This window comes from Ailuropoda melanoleuca, chromosome 15 (assembly GCF_002007445.2).
Source record: "Ailuropoda melanoleuca isolate Jingjing chromosome 15, ASM200744v2, whole genome shotgun sequence".
NCBI lineage: Eukaryota > Metazoa > Chordata > Mammalia > Carnivora > Ursidae > Ailuropoda > Ailuropoda melanoleuca.
Window position 1 is genome coordinate 74,974,755 of NC_048232.1, and position 20,316 is coordinate 74,995,070.

The 20,316-nt window shown below is 47.5% G+C and overlaps 1 protein-coding gene across 3 annotated transcripts in view; it reads left to right on the forward strand.

Moving 5' to 3' along the window:
- The first annotated feature begins 180 nt into the window (after window positions 1-180).
- TBCD (tubulin folding cofactor D) overlaps window positions 181-20,316 on the forward strand; it is a 163,655-nt gene continuing 143,519 nt past the window's right edge. For 2 of the 3 annotated variants that reach the window (XM_034644393.1, XM_034644394.1), the window contains exons 1-7: window positions 181-516; window positions 1,808-1,858; window positions 9,656-9,753; window positions 10,820-10,921; window positions 12,332-12,478; window positions 15,555-15,610; window positions 18,906-19,038. In XM_034644393.1, the coding sequence (XP_034500284.1) occupies window positions 333-516; window positions 1,808-1,858; window positions 9,656-9,753; window positions 10,820-10,921; window positions 12,332-12,478; window positions 15,555-15,610; window positions 18,906-19,038 (771 nt within the window). In that variant the 5' untranslated portion in view covers window positions 181-332. The remainder of the gene's footprint in view (window positions 517-1,807; window positions 1,859-9,655; window positions 9,754-10,819; window positions 10,922-12,331; window positions 12,479-15,554; window positions 15,611-18,905; window positions 19,039-20,316) is intronic. The other variant, XM_011233838.3, reaches the window with a different exon arrangement.

The following is a 20,316-nucleotide window of genomic DNA, read 5'->3' on the forward strand; positions in this document are numbered from 1 at the left end:
CCGCCCACCCCGCCGGCGCAGTGGCCCCGCCCCCAGTCCGCGCAGCAGGCTCCGCCCTCCCGCGTCCCGGGCTTCGCCAGATCCAGGCTCCGTTTACCCGGGCCCCGCCTTCCAGGGCTCGGAAGCGCCTCTGCGCTCGTTATTTTGGCGGCCGGCGCGCTCCGTAGCGGGTCCGAGGCGCGAGGTCGGAGGTCGCGGGGCGGGGCCAGCGTCGGTAGCCGCCGCCTCTGCCTCCGCAGTTGTCCCTCAGCCTGCATCAGCCCGCGTTCCTTGTCCCCGTACTCGGGCGTGGCCGGGCTTCGAGTCCACGGGCGCGGTCTGGGACGCCGAGGATGGCCCTGGGCGAGGAGCCGGCCACGGGCGCGCCGGAGGACGGGGCGGAGGACGAGGCGCTGGCCCGCGGCGGCGCCCTCGAGGCGTTCGGCGAGAGCGCGGAGACTCGCGCGCTGCTCGGCCGCCTGCGGGCGGTGCTCGGCGACCGTGCGGCCCGGGAGGGCGCCTTGGAGCGGTTCCGAGGTGCGCGCGGGGCCCCGGCACGGTTGCCGTGTGTGCATGCTGTCGGGCTGGAGCTGCTGCTCTGCCCGAGAGCTCGCGCCCGGAGCGCACCTGTGGGAGCCGTGCCCTCGTGCGCTCCCTCTCCCTGGCTTTGGAGGAGGGGTGCGGAGGGTTGGGCGTGGGGACCCGGGCGGTGAACCACCGCGGGGCGGCCGTGACTTCCAGTTCTGCCCCGCCGGGTCGCGAGAGCCCGCGAAGCACGGCTCCTCCGAGACGGCTGTGTGGACCGGGAGGCGGCGAGAGGAGGAGGAGCCGCCGCGAACCCGCGTGCCGCAGACAAAGGCGCGGAGAGGGCGGGGGAGCAGATGGCCGTGCAGTCCGGGGACATGACCCCCGGCGCCCTGGGCCCTGCGAGGGGACCGGCGGGGAGCGCGCAGGACTGGTTACCGGCCAGTGTCCGTTCTCCGAGTCCAGCCCCCGGAGAGTCAGAGGCGGGCGGCGCCCTGGGCACTTGTCACTAATGACTGGTGAGGGAGCGACTCCCCAGGATCCCAGAGTGGGATCGGAAGCGTTTTGTGACTCAGTAAAACCATCTTTGTGGACTCTTTCTGCTGAGGAAATTCTCGCCGAGTTTTGTCTTCCTAGGTTTGGGGTGACGACCCTCTGACTTTAGGGGAGGGGCACTGTGGCGGCTGACGGGACACAGCACGTGCTTTGCTGACACACCCCAGGGTTAATTCTCACTTGCCACTTGGGCTAAGTGCTTCATTGCCCTTCTGAGTCTGTTTCTTTGGTTGTGGACTGGGGTTAGCAAGCCAGTATCTTGTGCACAGAACTGTTGTGGGGTGAGGGGGGGTATCCAGGGGCCAGGGAGAGCCTGCCTTCCCATTCCCGGGAAGCTGGCAGGTGTGGAGGTGTGTGGCACAGAATACCTGCCCCAGGTGGAGTGGTCTTAGCATCTGATAGGAGCAGCGCCAGCTGCAGCAAGAAGCGGAAACCAGGCTGCCTGGGATGGAGGAGTGTGTGCTCTGAAGAGTTGGGCCCGGGGAGGGCTCAGTGCGTAGTATGCTCTGCAGAGGGAGGAGTGAAGGAGTGGAAGGTGTCTGTGTCTGATTGATGGTGGGGGGAGAGGAAGGTGTGCTGAGCAAGTGGAGGGCGTGGGGCTGGCAGCGGGGGTGGTGGGGGGCTGCTCTAGGTGGCCTGTGCTCTTAAGAGCCTGGAAATAGCAGCCAGCAGGGGGGAAAGTGAGGATTCCTGGGCCTTGTGTGCATATTTGCCTCAGTGATGTTGTTTCTCGTATTTTTCTCTTTAGTGATAATGGACAAATACCAGGAGCAGCCTCATCTGTTGGATCCACACCTTGGTAAGAACAGAGGGTGATGATTTGGGTTTTGATCATTCAGTTACAGATGATCACAAAGGCTTTGGTGTATGCTGTGTGTGTGTGTGTGTGTTTGCCAGCAGAGGGTATAGGGGTGAAGTGCCCTGGCCTTATTTGTTAGGCTAGTTAGTGCTAGTGGGCTGTGATAGTCCTAGGAGTTCCAGATGTTGCCCTAGGCTGTGGGCAGATGGATTTGAGCTTCTGTCTTCCTTGCTGTTACTTAAGAGCCTCTTTTTTGCTCCTGTGTATTGTATTTTATTTTCTAAAGATTTTATTTATTTATTAGAGCACGAGCAGGGGGAGGGGTAGAGGGAGAAGCAGACTCCCCGCTTAGCAGGGAGCCCGATGCGGGACTTGATCCCAGGACCCTGGGATCATGAGCTGAGACGAAGGCAGACGCTTAGCCAACTGAGCCATCCAGGCACCCTCATCGTGTGTATTTTAATCTGTTTGTTTTCCAGGCACATTTTTTTAGAACCGAGTGCTTTACGAGGGGGAGGGGGGGGTCACCATTTAATCCTCACGGTGTCTGAGGATGCTGTGTAAATGTATGATCTGTGGTCATCCGTGTTTATAGATGGAGACAGTGAGGCTTAGGTTTTCTTAACTTAGCATAAGGGAAGTGGCTTTTTGTTCTTTTGTTTCTCGTTGTTTATTTTTGACCTGTTTCATACTGATAATTTTTTTTTCTTTGTCTGCAAAAGTAACACTCCTGGCAGTGAACTTAGGAAGGAGGACGGTAGCAAGAGTAACTTAAATTGAAAGGCAGCACAGGGTGGGGGTTAGGTGCATGAGCCCCAGGCCAGACTGCCTGGATTTGCATCCCAGCGCCACCACTCAGCTGCTCTGGCCTGAGTTTCCTCACCTGTAAAATGGGGATTATTAGCACTAGCCGCCCCACGGGGCTGTTGAAACTTCAAACGTCTTACCATACGAGGCATTAGGGATTAGCTTTACCACACACATATGTGCCTTTTAAAAAGTGGGCTGGTGCTGTGTGTGCTGTTTGTTTTCCTTCAGGTAACCAGCAGGTTTTGTAGAAGGTAAGCTTTCTGAATTTTCACCTGTCTCAGGCAGAATAAATGCATTCCGTATGTGGTTGATAGCTTGGCTGGCTGAAGACGGAGGGCATGGTTCCCTCATCCACTGTTACCAAGTCCAAGTTTCTTTTTCAGGAGACCTTTTTTTGATTTTTCTCTTATGCTGGGCATTAGCTGGACAATTTTAGCCTGAAGACTGATATCCTTTGGCATAGGGAACTTCTGGTGTGTTATTGGTCATTTCTCTACTTCTGCTTTCTCTTTCTGGTGTTCCTGTGAATTGGTTGTTAAGTTTCCAGGAGTGATCCCTGGGTCGCTTAGCTTTTCCCACATCATTTTGTTTTTTGATCTTTGTTTTGCACATGGAAGATGTTTTTAAATTTGTTTTGTCCATTGTTTTTACTATGTAAGTTCTCTTTTCCTTGGTTTGGTATTTTTCAAAGTCATCTTATGGGTCGGATGTTCCTGTCTGGGGAGCACATGGCTGGCTGCTGGGTCCTGGAGCCCTGTTGGGGAGCGTCCTGCTGTGGGCCTCCTAGCCTGGAGTGCCTACTCCTTGTTGAGTCAGGCGCTGATTGCATGGCTCTTGTTAGCTGCATCCTGGCTTCCTCTCGAACTTACTCTCTCCAGGGCACCTCTGTCCAGTAGCGCTTTGTGTGATGACGGAATGTTCTAGATCTGTGCTGTCTGATAAGGTCACCACTGGCCACATGGGATTGCTGAGCACTTGAAATATGGCTAGTATGACTAAAGAACTGAATTTAAAATTTTATTTGACTTAAATTAAAAAAAAAAAAAACCCAAATGTGGCTAATGGCTATGGTGTTCACCACTCTAGAGAGGTAAACCTCTGGTCTGCCTAAAACGGGCTGTGCCTGGGAGACCCTAGAGCACTCCTTCTGTTTTCAGCCCTCCCCGTGCCCTGCCCTGGGCTGTTCCTGGCCCTCAGCTCTGACTCCTTGCTGGGCTGCTCTAGTTACCGTGGCTTTCCCTGCAGTTGTCCAGTTTCCAAGTCGCAGCTGACTGTTGTTTTTTCTTCTGTTTCTTTGTGGATTTGTATCACTTTATTTCCATTTTACTGCATCTTGGGGGGGGTGGTGAGGGTTACTGAGATAAGCATGTGGAATAATCTGCTTTTCTGGTCTCTATTCTTGTGGAATAGCTGTGCCATCTTTCTGAATCTCTTGGTCCAGTTCTGGCTGTTCTCTGCTCTTCCCCCAGTTCACCTCTTTCCTCTGGCGTCAGCGTTTCTGTGTAATTTGGTCTTTTCATGTTACTGGTTCTGTCCATATTTGAGACCAAATGGATGTAGATGAGGGGTCCCCTGCTTCTATTTTATAAGTTGGAGTGTTTCCAGCTAAACCTCTCCTGAGAGGATTCTGTCAGGCAGTGTGGTGAATGGATGGGGAGATTTTCTCTGCGAGCAGGTGAGTTGGTTGAGTTTTCCACCACATTGAGGGTGGTGGGATGTTCCAAATGTCAGAATGAAGCCCTTCCTTTATCTGGGGTGCTCATGTCTCCGGGGAATGCTTCACTTGCCCTGAGTGGTCTGTTCAGAGTTTTGATCTGGGATGAAAGCTGCTTGTGCTCATGTGGTGAGGTATAACTTACACGCCGTAGACTTCACCCTTTTTTTTTTTTTAATAATAATATTTTATTATGTTAGTCACCATACAGTACATCCCTAGTTTTTGATGTAAACTTCCATGATTCATTAGTTGCGTATAACACCCAGTGCACCATGCAATACGTGCCCTCCTTACTACCCATCTGGCCTATCCCATTCCCCCACCCCCCTCCCCTCTGAAGCCCTCAGTTTGTTTCCCAGAGTCCATAGTCTCTCATGCTTCATTCCCCCTTTTGTTTACCCCCCTTCTTCTTCCCTTTCTTCTCCTACTGATCTTCCTACTTCTTATGTTCCATAAGTGAGTGAAACCATATGATAATTATCTTTCTCTGCTTGACTTATTTCACTTAGCATTATCTCCTCCACTCCCGTCCGTGTTGCAGCAAACGTTGAGAAATTGTTCTTTTTGATGGCTGAGTAATATTCCATTGTATATATGGACCACATCTTCTTAATCCAGTCATCTGTTGAAGGGCATCTTGGCTCCTTCCACGATTTAGCTATTGTGGACAATGCTGCTATGAACGTTGGGGTGCATTTGGCCCTTCTCTTCACAACGTCTGTATCTTTGGGGTAAATACCCAGTAGTGCGATTGCTGGATCATAGGGTAGCTCAATTTTTAACTTTTTAAGGGACCTCCACGCTGTTTTCCAAAGTGGCTGTACCAACTTGCATTCCCACCAACAATGTAAGAGGGATCCCCTTTCTCCACATCCTCTCCAACATTTGTTGTTTTCTGCCTTGTCAATTTTTGCCATTCTAACTGGAATAAGGTGGTATCTCAATGTGGTTTTGATTTGAATTTCCCTGATGGGTAATGATTTTGAACATTTTTTCATGTGTCTCTTAGCCATTTGTATGTCTTCATGGGAAAAGTGTCTGTTCATATCTTCTGCCCATTTTTTTCTTTTTTAAAGATTTTATTTATTTGACAGATATAGAGACAGCCAGCAAGAGAGGTAACACAAGCAGGGGGAGTGGGAGAGGAAGAAGCAGGCTCCCAGCAGAGGAGCCTGATGTGGGGCTTGATCCCAGAATGCCGGGATCACGCCCTGAGCCGAAGGCAGACGCTCAATGACTGAGCCACCCAGGCGCCCCTCTTCTGCCCATTTTTTGATTTGATTATTTGTTTCTCGTGTATTGAGTTTGAAAAGTTCTTTGTAGATCTTGGATACACTACAGATAAAAGACTGGTATCCAAGATCTACAAAGTTCACCCTTTTATGTATATACTTCATTGGTTTTTAGTATATCAGAGTTGTGCAGCCATCACCACTAATTTCTGAACATTTCATCACCCCTAGAAGAGCCCATATCCATCAACAGTCACCCCCACTCTCCCTCCAGTTCCTGGCAACCACTAATCTGCTTTCTGTCTCTGGGTTTGTGTATTCTGAGCATTTCACATAATGGAATCAGACAATATGTGGACTTCTGTGACCGGCTTCTTTAACTGGGTGTAATGTTTAAAGTTTGTTGTGTAATAGAATACTTCACTAGCTTTTCAGTTTCTTTTGGGTTTTCAAAGCAATAAATATATAGTCTGTAAATAATGCTAGCTTGATCTCTTTATCTGTGGTTATACATTTTCATTCTTTAAAAAATGTTCAGGGTGCCTGGGTGGCTCAGTTGGTTAAGTGTCCAACTCTTGATCTCACCTCAGGTCTTGATCTCAGGGTTGTGAGGTCAAGTCCCATGTTGAGCTCCATGCTGGGTGGAGCCTATTTAAAAAAAAAAAAAAAAGTTCAAAGTTACCTTTGTTGAGGGGCACCTGAATGGTACATTTGGGTAAGTGACCAACTCTTGGTTTCTGCTCAGGTCTTTTTTTTTTTTTTTAAAGTAATTACTTCACTTTTAATAATAAGAGATTGTCCAACTTTTTTTTTTTTTTTTTTAAAGATTTTATTTCTTTATTCGACAGAGATAGAGACAGCCAGCGAGAGAGGGAACACAAGCAGGGGGAGTGGGAGAGGAAGAAGCAGGCTCATAGCAGAGGAGCCTGATGTGGGGCTCGATCCCATAACGCCGGGATCAAGCCCTGAGCCGAAGGCAGACGCTCAACCGCTGTGCCACCCAGGCGCCCCTCTGCTCAGGTCTTAATCTCAGAGTTGTGAGATCCAAGCCCTGTGTTGGGCTCCACACTCAGCGGGGAGTCTGCTTGAGTTTCTTTGTCCCTCTCCCTCTGCCCCTCCCGCTTGGGCTCTCTCTTGCATGCTGTCTTTCTAAAGATAAATAAGTAAATCTTTTTAAAAAAAAAAAAATGTGGGGGGCAGAGGTAGAGAGAATCTCAAGCAGACCTCATGCTGAGCTTGGAACTGGTCGCGGGGCTTGATCTCACCACCCAGAGATCATGACTTGAGCAGAAATCAAGAGTTGGATGCTTCACTGACTGAGCCACTCAGGCACCCAAGTCTAATATTCATGTATTTACCATTTCCATCTTTATTCTTTGCTTTCTATAGATTGTAGTTTCTTTCTGGTCTCATTTATTTTTTGCTTGAAGAACTTACCATTTTTTTCTAGTGCAGATTTACTGGTGATGAATTCTTTTAGCTTTTGATATTTTGTTTCACGTTCACTTTTGAGAGATTTTACTGATTATAGAACTCTAGGGTGACAGTGTTTTCTTTCAACATTTTATTTTTTTTAAAGATATTATTTATTTATTTGACTGAGATAGAGACAGCCAGCGAGAGAGGGAACACAAGCAGGGGGAGTGGGAGAGGAAGAAGCAGGCTCATAGTGGAGGAGCCAGATGTGGGGCCCGATCCCATAACGCCGGGATCACGCCCTGAGCCGAAGGCAGACGCTTAACCGCTGTGCCACCCAGGCACCCCTCTTTCAGCATTTTAAAAGCTATGGTCCTACTGCCTTTGGCTTGTGTTTGTTTTGACAAGAGGTCTGTCTTTATTCTTCTCTTTGTTTCTCCATGTAATGTGGGCTTTTTTCTCTGGCAGTTGGTAGAATTTTCTTTTTATTGCTGGTTTTCAGCAATTTGATTATGACATGCCATGGTGTAATTTTCTTTCCATTTATCCTGCTTGAGTTTGTTGAACCTTTTGGATTGATAGGTTTACAATTTTCATCAAATTTGGAATAATTTTGGCTACTATTTCTATACATATTTCTCTGCCCTTGCCTCTTTCCTCTCCCCTTGGGACACAGGTTACCCGTGTATTGATCACTTGACACTGCTGCACGTGGTGCTGAGGCTGCTTGGTGTTTTAGCCCCCCCTCCCCCCGCCCTGTAGTGTAGAAGTTTTGTTTAGTTACTGTGTCTTTAAGTTCTCTGATCTTTTCTTCTGTAGTATGTAATCTGTTAATCTCATTTAGTTACTTTTTCATTTCAGATTTTATTTTTCCAGCTCTTGAAGTTGATTGTGTTAGTAGCTTCATTCCTTGCCTCTTATTGTTCATGTTTTCGTTTACATCCTTGAGCATGTTTTAGTGTTTATAGCATTTATGATGCTTTCTCTAAAGTTTATATCTTCTTTGGGGAATTTCTATAAACTGATTTTCCCCGTTAGGAGTCTCAGTAACTTTAGACAGCCATATGTCTTGTAATTTTTGAGTGGATGATGGGCATTGTGATTATTATTATGTTGGTGGTCTTAAATTTTTTGTCTGTAAAAGAGTGCTCAAATTTGCTAGGCCGCTTAGTTAATTGCAAATCATTTGTATCCTTTAGATCCTATTAAAGCCTTATTAGGGCAGGTCTTGCTTTTTTGCTAGTTTTTCTCTAATTTAGCCTTGCTACTTAAGGAAATACTGCTCTGGAGTGTCTACTGGCTGCTCTGGGTGCTCAACAAGGACTCTACTCTGGCTTGATGAAATTTGAATGTTGGCCCCATGTCTGCCGGAAACTCAGCCTCAGTGCTTTTTGGTAGTTGTTCTTACCTGGCCTTGTGGACTCCTCCCATGCTTGTGAAAATTCAGCCAAAGACTTGAGGGGACCTCTGTAGACTTCTGGTGCTCATTCTCTGCATACCTTCCTCTTTATTACTCTGCCCTGCAGATTTCAGCCGACTTAGCCTCCTTGAACCTCAGTCTCTGCTCTCTTTGAGTCCTCCCCTCCCTGTGCTGAGTTCTAAAAATTACCCCCCTGCAAATAGCCTGGGCAGCTGTAGATCCCAGTTGTTCCCCCCCCCCCCAGTTGGTTTGTTATCTTGCACTGCCTGTTGTTCCAGTGTCTGAAAATATATTTGTAACATATATATATTTTTTAATTTATTGATTTTTTTTTAAAAGATTTTATTTATTTATTTGACAGAGATAGAGACAGCCAGTGAGAGCAGGAACATAGGCAGGGGGAGTGGGAGAGGAAGAAGTAGGCTTCTAGCGGAGGAGCCTGATGTGGGGCTCGATCCCATAACGCCGGGATTGCGCCCTGAGCCGAAGGCAGACACTTAACGACTGCACCACCCAGGCGCCCCTGAAAATATATTTGTAACATATTTGTCTCATTCTCTAATTTTTGGTGATAGAGCAATTCCATATAAGTTATTCCTTTATAACTGGAAGTGGAAACCCTTTTTTTCTGCCTTATTATGTTCGTTAGAATGCGCTTATCACTAAATCACAGTAATTGTAGGGGGTATCTTCTGTAAAGCATGGTATTGGATATTAGGCATTAGAGTAATTTTAAAAAATAAGAATATTTTTTCTGCATTTTATTTTAAATTATTTCACTTTATTTTAGAGAGAGAGAGATTGCATGTGCATGAGTAGTGGGGGGAGGGGCAGTGGGAGAGGGAGAAAGAGAATCTTAAGCAGATTCCCTGCCAGTGTGGAGCCCGACATGGTGCTGAATCTCAAAACCATGATTTGAGCTGAGATTAAGAGTCGGCGCGTAACTGACTGAGCCACCCGTGTATCCTCTCCTGTGTTTTAAAGGCGAGGATGGATGTTGTATTAATTTTGTTCTTTTAGAAACAAAAGATACTATGGTGAGAATGTTTTTCTTCTTTTGCTCTATTGATGCTTGGAGCATATAGGCTTATTAATATTGAATCATTTACATTTATAAATAAAGTCTATTTTTTTGGCATTTTGTTTCAATATCATATTAATGTTTAATTTGTAGTAAATGTTTTACACATGTTTTTGTCTAGAGTGGATGATGAACTTGTTGTTGGATATAGTGCAAGATAAGACCTCTCCAGCTGACCTCCTACATCTAGCTTTCAAGTTTCTTTACATCATCACCAAGGTAACATTTACATAGCTCTTTCTTAAAGACCAGGTCCAGAAATTACTGTCCAAATGTTATTTTTCAGGAAAGATGGTTCTCACACATAAGTTGTGGGTTTCATTCTTTCTCTTTCTACCATATGTTGGGGATCAGATGTTAGTGATAGTGATCCTTGGGTCCTTTGGCTGAAACCCTGTCTGAGATATTTAGCATCTTGCATTTGAATCGATCAAGTAGCACCTAGCTAGAAGGGCAGTGGAGGAGGGACAGGGAGGAGGGAGAGGGAGAGAGAGAGATGACTAATTCAGAAGAGCTTTTTTCAAGGAAAAAGTGGACAAGCTTGGTGAAAGTGGAAGTTATACGGCTTTTCAAACTTTAACGTGCAGCTGAATTTCCTGGGGATCTTGTTAACGAGGCAGATTCTGAGTAAGCGGGTTTGGGGTGGGACCTGATATTCTGCATTCTTAGAGACTCCCAGGTCATATCCCTGTGCTAGCTACAAACGTAACCAATTGCAGTTTTGACCATGGGCGTGACTCAGAGCCATGTCTGGGTGGGTTTGTGGCGCTACGCAGTATAGTGGTGCCTGCTGTGTGGTGAAGAGAGGACCTTGGTCAGTGAGAGGGCCCCGTGGGTGGGCTGCCCATGTGCATACTTCTCTGTGGCCCAGTTGGATGAGTGCAGGGCCTCTCCTGAAGGTGTAGTACCACTGCATTTATGGAAGCTGTAATGAATTTGGGGACCTTTGAGGTTTTTGAGGATTTATTCCCTCCTGAGTGTCAGAGGGCAATTGTATAAAGAAGGTAGAAGGAAAACTTTTTAGTTTGTAACATATCTATATTTCTGATGAAGTATATATAATATGTGTTAAGTTGGGACAGAACATATTTATGAAAAGATGTAAGAAGCAAAGATAGGTTTCCTGTTTATTCTTAACAAGTTGTATCACAGCAATACGGCATAATTCTCTTCTGATCATTGGGTGCAATAGGTGGTGATCTTTGATGATAGAGGAAAAAGATAATTTTGCTACTTTCTGTGTTTTCTAATTACGTAATAATTCAGTGTCTTTTTAATCGGATAGGTTCGAGGATATAAAACGTTTCTTCGTTTGTTTCCTCATGAAGTAACTGACGTACAGCCTGTGTTGGATATGTTTACAAATCAGAACCCTAGAGACCATGAAGTGAGTGTCTTTTTTCTCCTTTTCATTCCCAGCCTCATCCCTCCTTCTTCCCTTGTTTGCTTCACTCCTGACTGGCAGTTTTATCTTCCTGTTTCCTTCAATTTTATCTTATGCTGTTTTGTATCCCTCTCTCTCTTTTCTTTTATTCTTTTGGCTTTTTCTATTATTATGTTACTTTAAATTATTTCCCTTTAAAATATGCTCTTTATAAAGAAAAAAAATATGCCTACATACAGTGTGGTGATAACCTTCCAGATTTTTAAAAATTGAAATACAACTATTTTGGGGGTCTCCAGAATCATCCCCAGGTTTGATGATTCTCTGGGATGACTGTAAGACTCTGCATGTAGTTGTTCTTATGGTTGTGACTCATTAGTAGCAAAATCAGCAAAGGAAAAAGGCACGTGGGGTGAAGTTTGGAGGACACTGGAAGTAAGCTTCCAGAGTCTTCTCCCAGTTGGGTCACACAGGGCACTTGTAAGTCTCGGCACTTGTAAGTCTCCCTAGCACTGAGTTGTGATGACACATACGAAGTCTTGTCCACCAGGGAAGGTCATAGAGACCAGTGTGCAGGAGTTTCTTGGGGGCTGGTCACGTGGGCACTTTGCCGAGCACGGACTGAAATGCCTACTCCCGGAAGGAAAGCAGGTTTTGACATGAGCGACATGGTTTGTACAAATAGTGCAGGCACAGAGTCCCCCTTCTCAGGGAATGGTGGGAAGCGTCCTGAAATCTAAGTTCGCAGACGCCCACTGGTGGCCAGCCTTGTTAGCGGGCCTTTCTCAGGAGTCAGATTGCTGCGCGAGTGTTCTGTTGCACAGTGTGGGTTCAGAGGAGCACACAGATCCTAACTGCACCACCAGTGAGTTGTCTCTGTGAATGTGCCCAATTTCAGTTGAAGACGTGGGGGGTTGTTTCCCTAGCTCTCCTCTGCGTCTCGTGCCCCTAATGGGTGATTCCAGGGCCAAAGTGGAGTCTTGTTTTGTGACTACCTAAAATAAGGACACTTCTCTTTGACTGGACATTGAGAATATTTTTCTTTATTCTTAAGTCTTCTGTTTTCCATCTTATTATCTGTTTTTCACTTTCTCAAAATGCTGATTGTGTGTTGAAGGGTGCCAGTAAAGAGAAGCCATTATACTGATATATGGTGATTTTTTCTTTGTTTTGCTGTTTCTTTCATCTGACAAGGTTGCTAGCTGTCTGTGACAGGGGTGTGTGTGGTGGGGCACAGTAGAGACGCAGGAGGGACTCATGATGGTCTTCACTCCAGGCTCTGAGGTGGACGGATCCGAAGGGCCTGTGGTGGGGATTGAGTGGGCAGGGAGGGCAGGGAGGACTGTGAGTGGGGCATGTGGGTTACCTCTGTCCTTTGTACTGGAGTCATTTTACTCTGATTTAACTTCCTAGACTTGGGAGACCCGCTACATGCTTTTACTGTGGCTCTCTGTGACCTGCCTGATCCCTTTTGATTTTTCACGCCTCGACGGGAACCTCGTCACTCAACCTGGGCAGACGCGAATGCCCATAATGGACCGTATTCTCCAGATAGCAGAGGTAGGTGTGATCATGCAGATGGTTAGCTGCTAACTAGTGTTCTTTTTCATTCTCACGCTGTCTTTATGTTAGAGTTTAGTTAGGTACGCTTTGACATTAATGTGTTTTCAACTGCTGTTTCTGTTTTTCAGTGGGGTAAAATTTCATTTCATGACCTATTTTGAAAATGTGATGATTCATATAAGGGAAAGGATGAATTACTTAGCAAATCTCTTTTCTTTGTAGGTAGTGCAAATACTCTGTTAAGCATCATAATGACATATAAGAGATTTTAGGGGGCAGTTGTAAGAGAAAATAAAGGTCCATTTTAAATTTGATTTTTAATTTTTAATGTTATATAAATAATACATGATCAGCATAGAAAAATTAGAAAGTGAAGCAAAGCAAGAAAGATGTTAAATAGAAGTCCCTCAAATTCTAGTGCCATGAAATAATAACACTTGTATATTTTTTCAAACTTTTTGTGATGCTATAATTTGTTTCTATGCATAATATTTGCATTACTCCAAACTTGAGTCGTTTAACACAGCACACGTTTATCATCTCACAGTTTCTGTGGGTCAGGAATCTCGGTGTGACTTTGCAGGGCAATCTGCATCACAGTCTCCCTGGCTGTAGTGAAGGCTCGCCAGAGCACGGCCTGCCTCCGTGTCGTCATGGCAGTTGGCTGAAGCCAGACCCTTGAGGGTGTTGGGCCAAGGGCTTTAGTTCTTTGCTGGCTGTTCCTTGCCATGTGGCCCCCTCGATGTGGCAGCATATTCTCTTGAAGCTGGCAAGGGGCAGGGTCTGCTAGCGAGACAGAAGTCATGATAATGTGTCACCAAATCACAGAAGTGACCTCCCACCCCTTGCCAAATTCTCTTGGTTAGAAACCTGTCACTGTGTCCAACCCAGACAGGAGGGATTACACAGGATGTGAGCAGCGATCAGGCATTCATCGAGTACTTGCTCTGTGCCAGACACTATTCTAATCATCTTCTGTGTAGTGACTCACATAATCCTACTTAATGAGGCAGTTAACTAAAAAATTTTATTTATTTTAGAGTGAGAGAGAGAGAGAGAGCATGAGCCAGGGTGGGGGGTGGGGAAAGGGAGAAACAGACTTTCCACTGAGCAGGGAGCCCGATGTGGGGCTTGATCCTGGGACCCTGGGATCATGACCTGAGCCAAAGGCAGACGCTTAACCACTTGAGCCACCCAGTGCCTCTTTTTAAAAATTATTTTTTTTTAAAGATTTTATTTATTCATTCATTCGACAGAGATAGAGACAGCCAGCGAGAGAGGAACACAAGCAGGGGGAGTGGGAGAGGAAGAGCAGGCTCATAGTAGAGGAGCCTGATGTGGGGCTCGATCGCATAACGCCGGGATCATGCCCTGAGCCGAAGGCAGACGCTTAACCGCTGTGCCACCCAGGCGCCCCTAGGCGCCTCTTTTTTAAATAAAATTTTTTTTTAAAGATTTATTTATTAGAACGCGTGTGTATGTGGCAGTGGGGGGCAAAGGAGAGAGAGAATCTCAAGCAGGCTCCAGGCCCAGTCAGTGCTCACGACCCTGAGATCATGACCTGAGCCGAAATCAAGAGTTGGACACTCAACTGATGGAGCCACCTGGGCGCCCCTTAAAGACTTTTTTTTAATAATTAAAAAATACTAGAAAAAATTTTTTTAAGTAATGTCTACAGCCAGTGTGGGGCTTGAACACACAGCCCCACCACGTTCCACCAACTGAGCCAGCTAGGTGCCCTGAGAGTTAACTGTTTTTATCCTCATTTTACTGAGGGGATGATAGTCCAAAAAAAAAAAAAAGAAAGAAAGAAAAAGTAACATAGCTGGTTCACTTTATCATAAATGGTCGATCCACATTTGAAGCCCGGCAGTTTGGGTCCTGATCCTGTGGTGCTCACCACACTCCCTGCTGCCCGTGTGCACGCGCCCTTGGTGTCCTGCTGCTCTGGGAGCTGCTTTTCTCTGGCAGTGTATGCCGAATGTCTTATTATGTCAGTGAGTGCATGTCTTCTCAAAATCGTTAAGGGACAGCGTGCTCCATCTGAACCCTAATTTTAAAAATATTCTCTTGGGGCGCCTGTGTGGCATAGTTGGTGAGTGTCTGACTCTTGGTTTTGGCTCAGGTTGTGAGCTCACGGTCGTGGGATCCAGCCCCATGTTGGGCCCTGTGCTGTCTGAGATTCTCTCTTTCCCGCTGCTGCGCCCCCCGCCCATGCATGGGTCACATGCACGCACTCTCTCTCAAATAAGTAAATCTTTAAAAAAATCCTCTTACAGACAGACATTTAGTTTTGTTCTGGCTGTGTTCTGTGAGGAGTAGTACGGTGATGAGCCGCCTTTACATACCCTTTGTCTATTTGTCTTGTAAATGGGGCTGCCAGGTGAGTGGCTGTACGTTTCTAAAGGTTTGGCACTGGAAATATGATTGTCCCCCAGAGAAAAGATCTTTCGTATATGTATCATTTGGAAAAAAGTTAGTGGAGATGTGAATTGGAAACTTCTTAAAGGCAAGCCTCCAAAGAAAAGCTAGTCATTTGTTTTAACCTTGAGTCCTCTTCTGTTTGAGTGGGGCCTCCTAAGTGTTCTGCATACTAACATGTTGACAGGTCCCTTTTTAAAGATTGATTTATTTTAGAGAGCGAGAGAAGGGCGGGGGAGGATGAGCGGGAGGAAGGACAGAGGCAGAGGGAGAGAATCTTAAGCCGACTCCCTGCTGAGTCAGACACTCAGGACTGGGCCACCCAGGTGCCCCTGTGATTCTGTGTTACAGTTGGGTGACACATTTGTGTTTCATTTTTCTGCTGTTTTTATGCATGTGTATTTCAGGGGGTCTGGGCACATGCCATGTGCAATGGGGCACCTGCTGGGTGGTGAGCACAGCATTCGGCAGCTGCTGGCAACTGCAGGTCGAGTTTAGGGGTGGTTTGTGCCACTTTGGAATTTGGTTTCTGCCTGGAAGCTTCATGGGCTGGCTTCTCTGGGAGCTGCTGCGTGCGGGACTGGCTGGTGAGTGGGTCCCAGAAATTTATATGGTGTGTGTAATAGTGCCTGACCTTGATCTTTTCTTCTAGGCCTATTTGGTTGTCAGTGACAAGGCCCGAGATGCAGCTGCTGTCCTTGTGTCCAAGTAAGTACCTGTTGGCCCCCTCACAGCTGTGTTGGTTGCTGTGTGACTGGTGTGTTCCGAGAGGGTTTGTCTTACATATTTTTTTGCATTCCCTGTGTTTCTGTGTTACCTTGGAGGAGGACACCGGGCTGATGGGCCTGGGGAGGTCTTTCCTACTGCCCAGTAGTTGTCTCTTTCTTTGAGGGAGCATTGGCTCTGTTTGGCTTCAGGAGGCCTCTGAACTTAGAGTGCTGGGCTAGGAGCTCATGGAGGTCCCCTGACGGGCCCATCAACAGAGGAAGATTTAGAACAGGTGTAATAGTTATCCCTGGGGCAAGACCTCACCTTTGGGGTGGTGGCAGTTAGATGAGTCTTTAAAGGTCACTTCGAAAGCCTTAACGCTGTGGTTTATGCAGATCGTGAGCTTGATTGGGTCATTGTGGATTGGGATAAAAATCCCCAAACATTCTCTGTTGACTGAAAAACAGGCTGTGCCTCAAACACGTCAACATGGCTTTGTCTGATGAGCTCGGTGAGCTGACCCAAACAGTGGCCCCGGTGTCTGAAAAACGCCAAAGACGTGTGTGAGAGCTGTGTATACTTGTTTCATGAAATGAGAGAATGGAAGGAGGCAGTTCTACATTAATCTTTTGTAGGACATGTAACTTAAAATAAGTGTGTAGAATAAATAAATTAGAAAATTTGGTTTTCCCCCACTCTACATTTGTGAAAGTTGAAAATGGGCCGTAAAAACTTTTGGATATTTTGATTGGGAAAACAGGCAACACCTCGTTCAGGGTCCTCTTATACTTAGGTGTGTAGCCATGACCTTCCACAAAGTGGTAAGAGAAGCCCTTAATTTGTAGGGCAGTGGGGCACTGGATGAGGCGTTCATGCAGGCCCTTGCTGCACCGTAGGGTGGAGCTTGAATGGGAGAGCTGACTTCAGGAGTGAGGGGGAACACGAGAGTATTGCTTCACCAAGGGGGGGAGATACTCACTGGACAGAGGTTTCTTGTGATTAAAAAAAATGAGTTTCTTTTTAATTATAAGAGTAATGATATGTTTTGGAAAATAAAAGTATAAAGTACAAAATCCACATGTACCTTCATCCCCCAGAGATGTAACTGCTCCTGCCTTTTTTTTTTTTTTTTAAAGATTTTATTTATTTATTCAACAGAGATAGAGACAGCCAGCGAGAGAGGGAACACAAAGGGGGAGTGGGAGAGGAAGAAGCAGGCTCATAGTAGAGGAGCCTGATGTGGGGCTCGATCCCATAACCGGGATCACGCCCTGAGCCGAAGGCAGACGCTTAACCGCTGTGCCACCCAGGCGCCCCTGCTCCTGCCTTTTGTCCCGCCACCGTCCGTGGGTGCACACTGTCCGCGGGCGTGTTGGTGCACGTGCTTGTCATACCAGGTGCCAGCAGATGGCCTGGAGCAGTATTCAGTCTTTTTCTAAAACATGATTATGGTGTGAATATTTTATTGTTTCTCCAGTCCCCTATTGGACACATAAGACTGCTGCCCTGCAACTTGTTAAGTGAAGTCAGTGTCATCATGAACGTTTTACATAAAACTTTGTACCGTTCTGATTGATTCTTAGAGATGAATTCCTGGAAGTGGAATGAACATTTTAGGGGTTTTACATGCAATTACTGGAAAGGTTATCTTTTCCCCATATTTACCAGTACTGTGTGCGATCCTAATGCGTTTGCCAAATTAATTAAATGAAAAATGTTTTTATTATTTTTTATTACCAGCAGTACTGCGGGTTTGGTAGAGTTATGCTGAGTTGGACTTTGTGGATTACTGTGTCTTTGGGGGCTGGGGAGGTGAAGCCCTAAACCTTTGTTCCTTCCCTGATGTCCTCCGGGAAAGGTGACCTGGGAACAGAGCCAACCACTTGGAAGGACTCTCCTGCACCATCTAGTGGTCGGGACGAGTAAGCATTTGCATGGTTGAGGCTGGACGGGTAAAATGCTCCAGCAATCTGCCAGGCTGTAGATGATGCATCCTGGTGCTGTGTAGCCAGCCTCACAGTGCTCCAGAATGGGCGGTGCTGTAACTGCACTGGCTGAGCATCTGCTGATACACTGGGTAGTGGCTGTTCCGAGGGAAGAGGGCGCTCCGAGGTGGGAGGGCTTGTGGTTGGGACGAGAGTTTCCTGCAGGGTTGCTGAGGCAGGTGCCAGAACCACACTGAGCGCTGCTCTGGTGCGAGCCATGACATCCGTGGTGCAAACACAAGGAAGAAGTGGGCCAGCACGTCGTCAAACGGGTTTCTGCAGCATTAAGTGCAGAGTCCCACCACGTGTGTTCTGTTCGGGGGCAGCTGAAGGAGTGTGAGGTCCTGTCTCCTGACACTCTCTGGTCCCATGTCTCCTTGGGAGGGTGTCCCTAGGCCTCTCTTGGAGGCTGCACATCCACCACCCTCCGTCTCTTCATGTTCTTTGCTTGTTTCCCATTTCTGCCCCCAGAATGGAAGCTTTCCTAGGAGAGGATGGGCTCAACCTGAGCCCGAGTTGGATAGCTGAGGGCCTGGCATGTAGACTGGCTAGAGAAGAATAAAGGGGGCCCAGGCTTTGGTGTGGGGGCTTGGGGGTGGCTGCCAGCTTAGACCAGGCGTGTAAGAAAGCGGGCAGGATCCAGTATGTGCCATCCGAGCTTTCAGAGTACAGAGCTAAGCATATGTGGGCCCTGCGTGGGGCTGTGCAGTGCTGCGTGGTGGGGGTCGGGGGAAGGAAGACCCACGGCAGATGCAGGGAGAGCGGTCCTGTGGGCCCTGCATGGGGCTGTGCAGCACTGGGTGGAGGGGGTCGGGGGAAGGAAGACCCATATCAGATACAAGGAGAGAGGTCCTGGGGCCTGCTGCTGCGCCAGGCCTGCCATATGAGGGGTACAGTGTCCTGAGTCAGAGTTGGATTTGGGCCAAGGAAAGGGAAGGGCTGAATAGTAGGTGTTGGTGGGGTTCCTGGGCAGTGGTGGGGACAGGTAAAGGTGGTCCTGCATTATATGGGGCCTCAGGATGAGTGGGAGTGCAGGAGGGAGGAGATGGGGGTGGTGGGGCCTGTGTATGACCTCAGAGAGGTCATGCTGGGGAATGACCACCTGAGGGCTATGGTCTTGGTGTTTTAGATTGGAGAGTGTCCTAGAATGTCTGTCTTGAAGGGAGGACATAATTCATAATCCAGAGGACAGACGTCCTGGCATGGAGACTCCTCTTGATGGAATATGTGGTGGGCCGGAAGGGGGTGAGCTCTCTTCAGTTGGGGCCTTGTTTGAGCTATCAACCTGTCTTTTTGTTTCCTTCTGGCAGGTTTGTCACACGGCCTGATGTCAAGCAGAAGAAGATGGCAGGTTTCTTGGACTGGAGCCTGCACACCTTGGCCCGCTCCTCCTTCCAGACCATTGAGGGAGTCATTGCCATGGATGGCATGCTGCAAGCCCTGGTAAACACTGCCCCAAGGCAGGGGACAGGTTCTGTTCACCTTTGAGTCCATTCTGAAGTAGCTGGAACACAGAGACCATTAACCCCAACAGCACAGCACTGCACCTTAAAACCCAGGGTTGTCCTTGGATTGTCAGAGTTGGGCTTTCTACTCCAGTGAAGGAGATGGCCTGAGCCAGCCTGGTGCATCGTCACCAGGTGGCAGTGGTGTCCACAGAGCTGGGGCGGGCAGGCAGGCAGGGCATGTCCTCCTTGGGTTTCCTGCTGCGTAATTGTGTTACAGAGTATAATTATCGGAATGAGCTATGATAAAATAAGGCAGGTGATTTGAAATTTGATTTTGTTCAGCTCCTTGGGTTAGGGTGTTAGTAACAAGTGTATTAAACACACAAAGGCACCTGCCCAGAGTGCAGTGGTTGGTGCCTTTCCTCCCACCCTTTCCCACTTCCTGTTTCATCTGTCTGTTATGTTGCCTTTTCTAGTGCTAATGAGGAGGATAGTTCCCAGAAGAGGGGAGGCTGCCGAGGCCCTCATGGTCCTTGGGTGTTGTGGGCATGGTTCCTCCGCTCTGCCCTTTAATTGCACAGATGAGAGTTGGTTCTTAGCCTTGTTTCTGAAGCTGTTGAGGCCCGTGGCCCACTTTCTGGAGAGCAGGGCATTTTGGACTACGTTTAAATGGAGACATTTGGACCCATGACTCAGTGTGACATCATTTTCTTGGGTGTTGTCCTGTGTGTTGACTGTTGACAGGTGGGATGAGGTGTAGGAAGCCATGAGGGCCAGTGAAAAGTGGGGATGATGGTGTTATCACCCAGGGCAGTGGGCACAGGATGTGGGAGGAGAGAAGATGACAGACAGCTGGGGCTACCACAGGGGCCCAGGGAAAGCCCTTTCTCACTGCACACCCTGCCCTGGGCACTTAGGGCACAGACTGCCTGGCCTCTCTCAGGAATGTTCTCGGCATCTGTTTCTTTCCATTCATGTTGCTGTTGTCTTTAGGAGGGACAGCCTTTGAAATGATGAGACTATTTCAAGACGTTTTCTAAAGAAACCTGGAAAAATAGAACATTTTCTGAATTCCTGTGGTCTGTTGAGGTGCTGTTTTTTCCCCTGCTTTCTTCTATTCCATAAATGAATGTGATGTTGTGCGTTAGTTTTTAAAAAATATTGAGAGGGGTGCTTTAGTCATTTGAGTGTCCAACTCTTGATTGTGGCTCAGGTCATGATCTCATGGGTTGTGGGATCGAGCCCGTCTTGGGGGGGCCCACGCTCAGCAGGG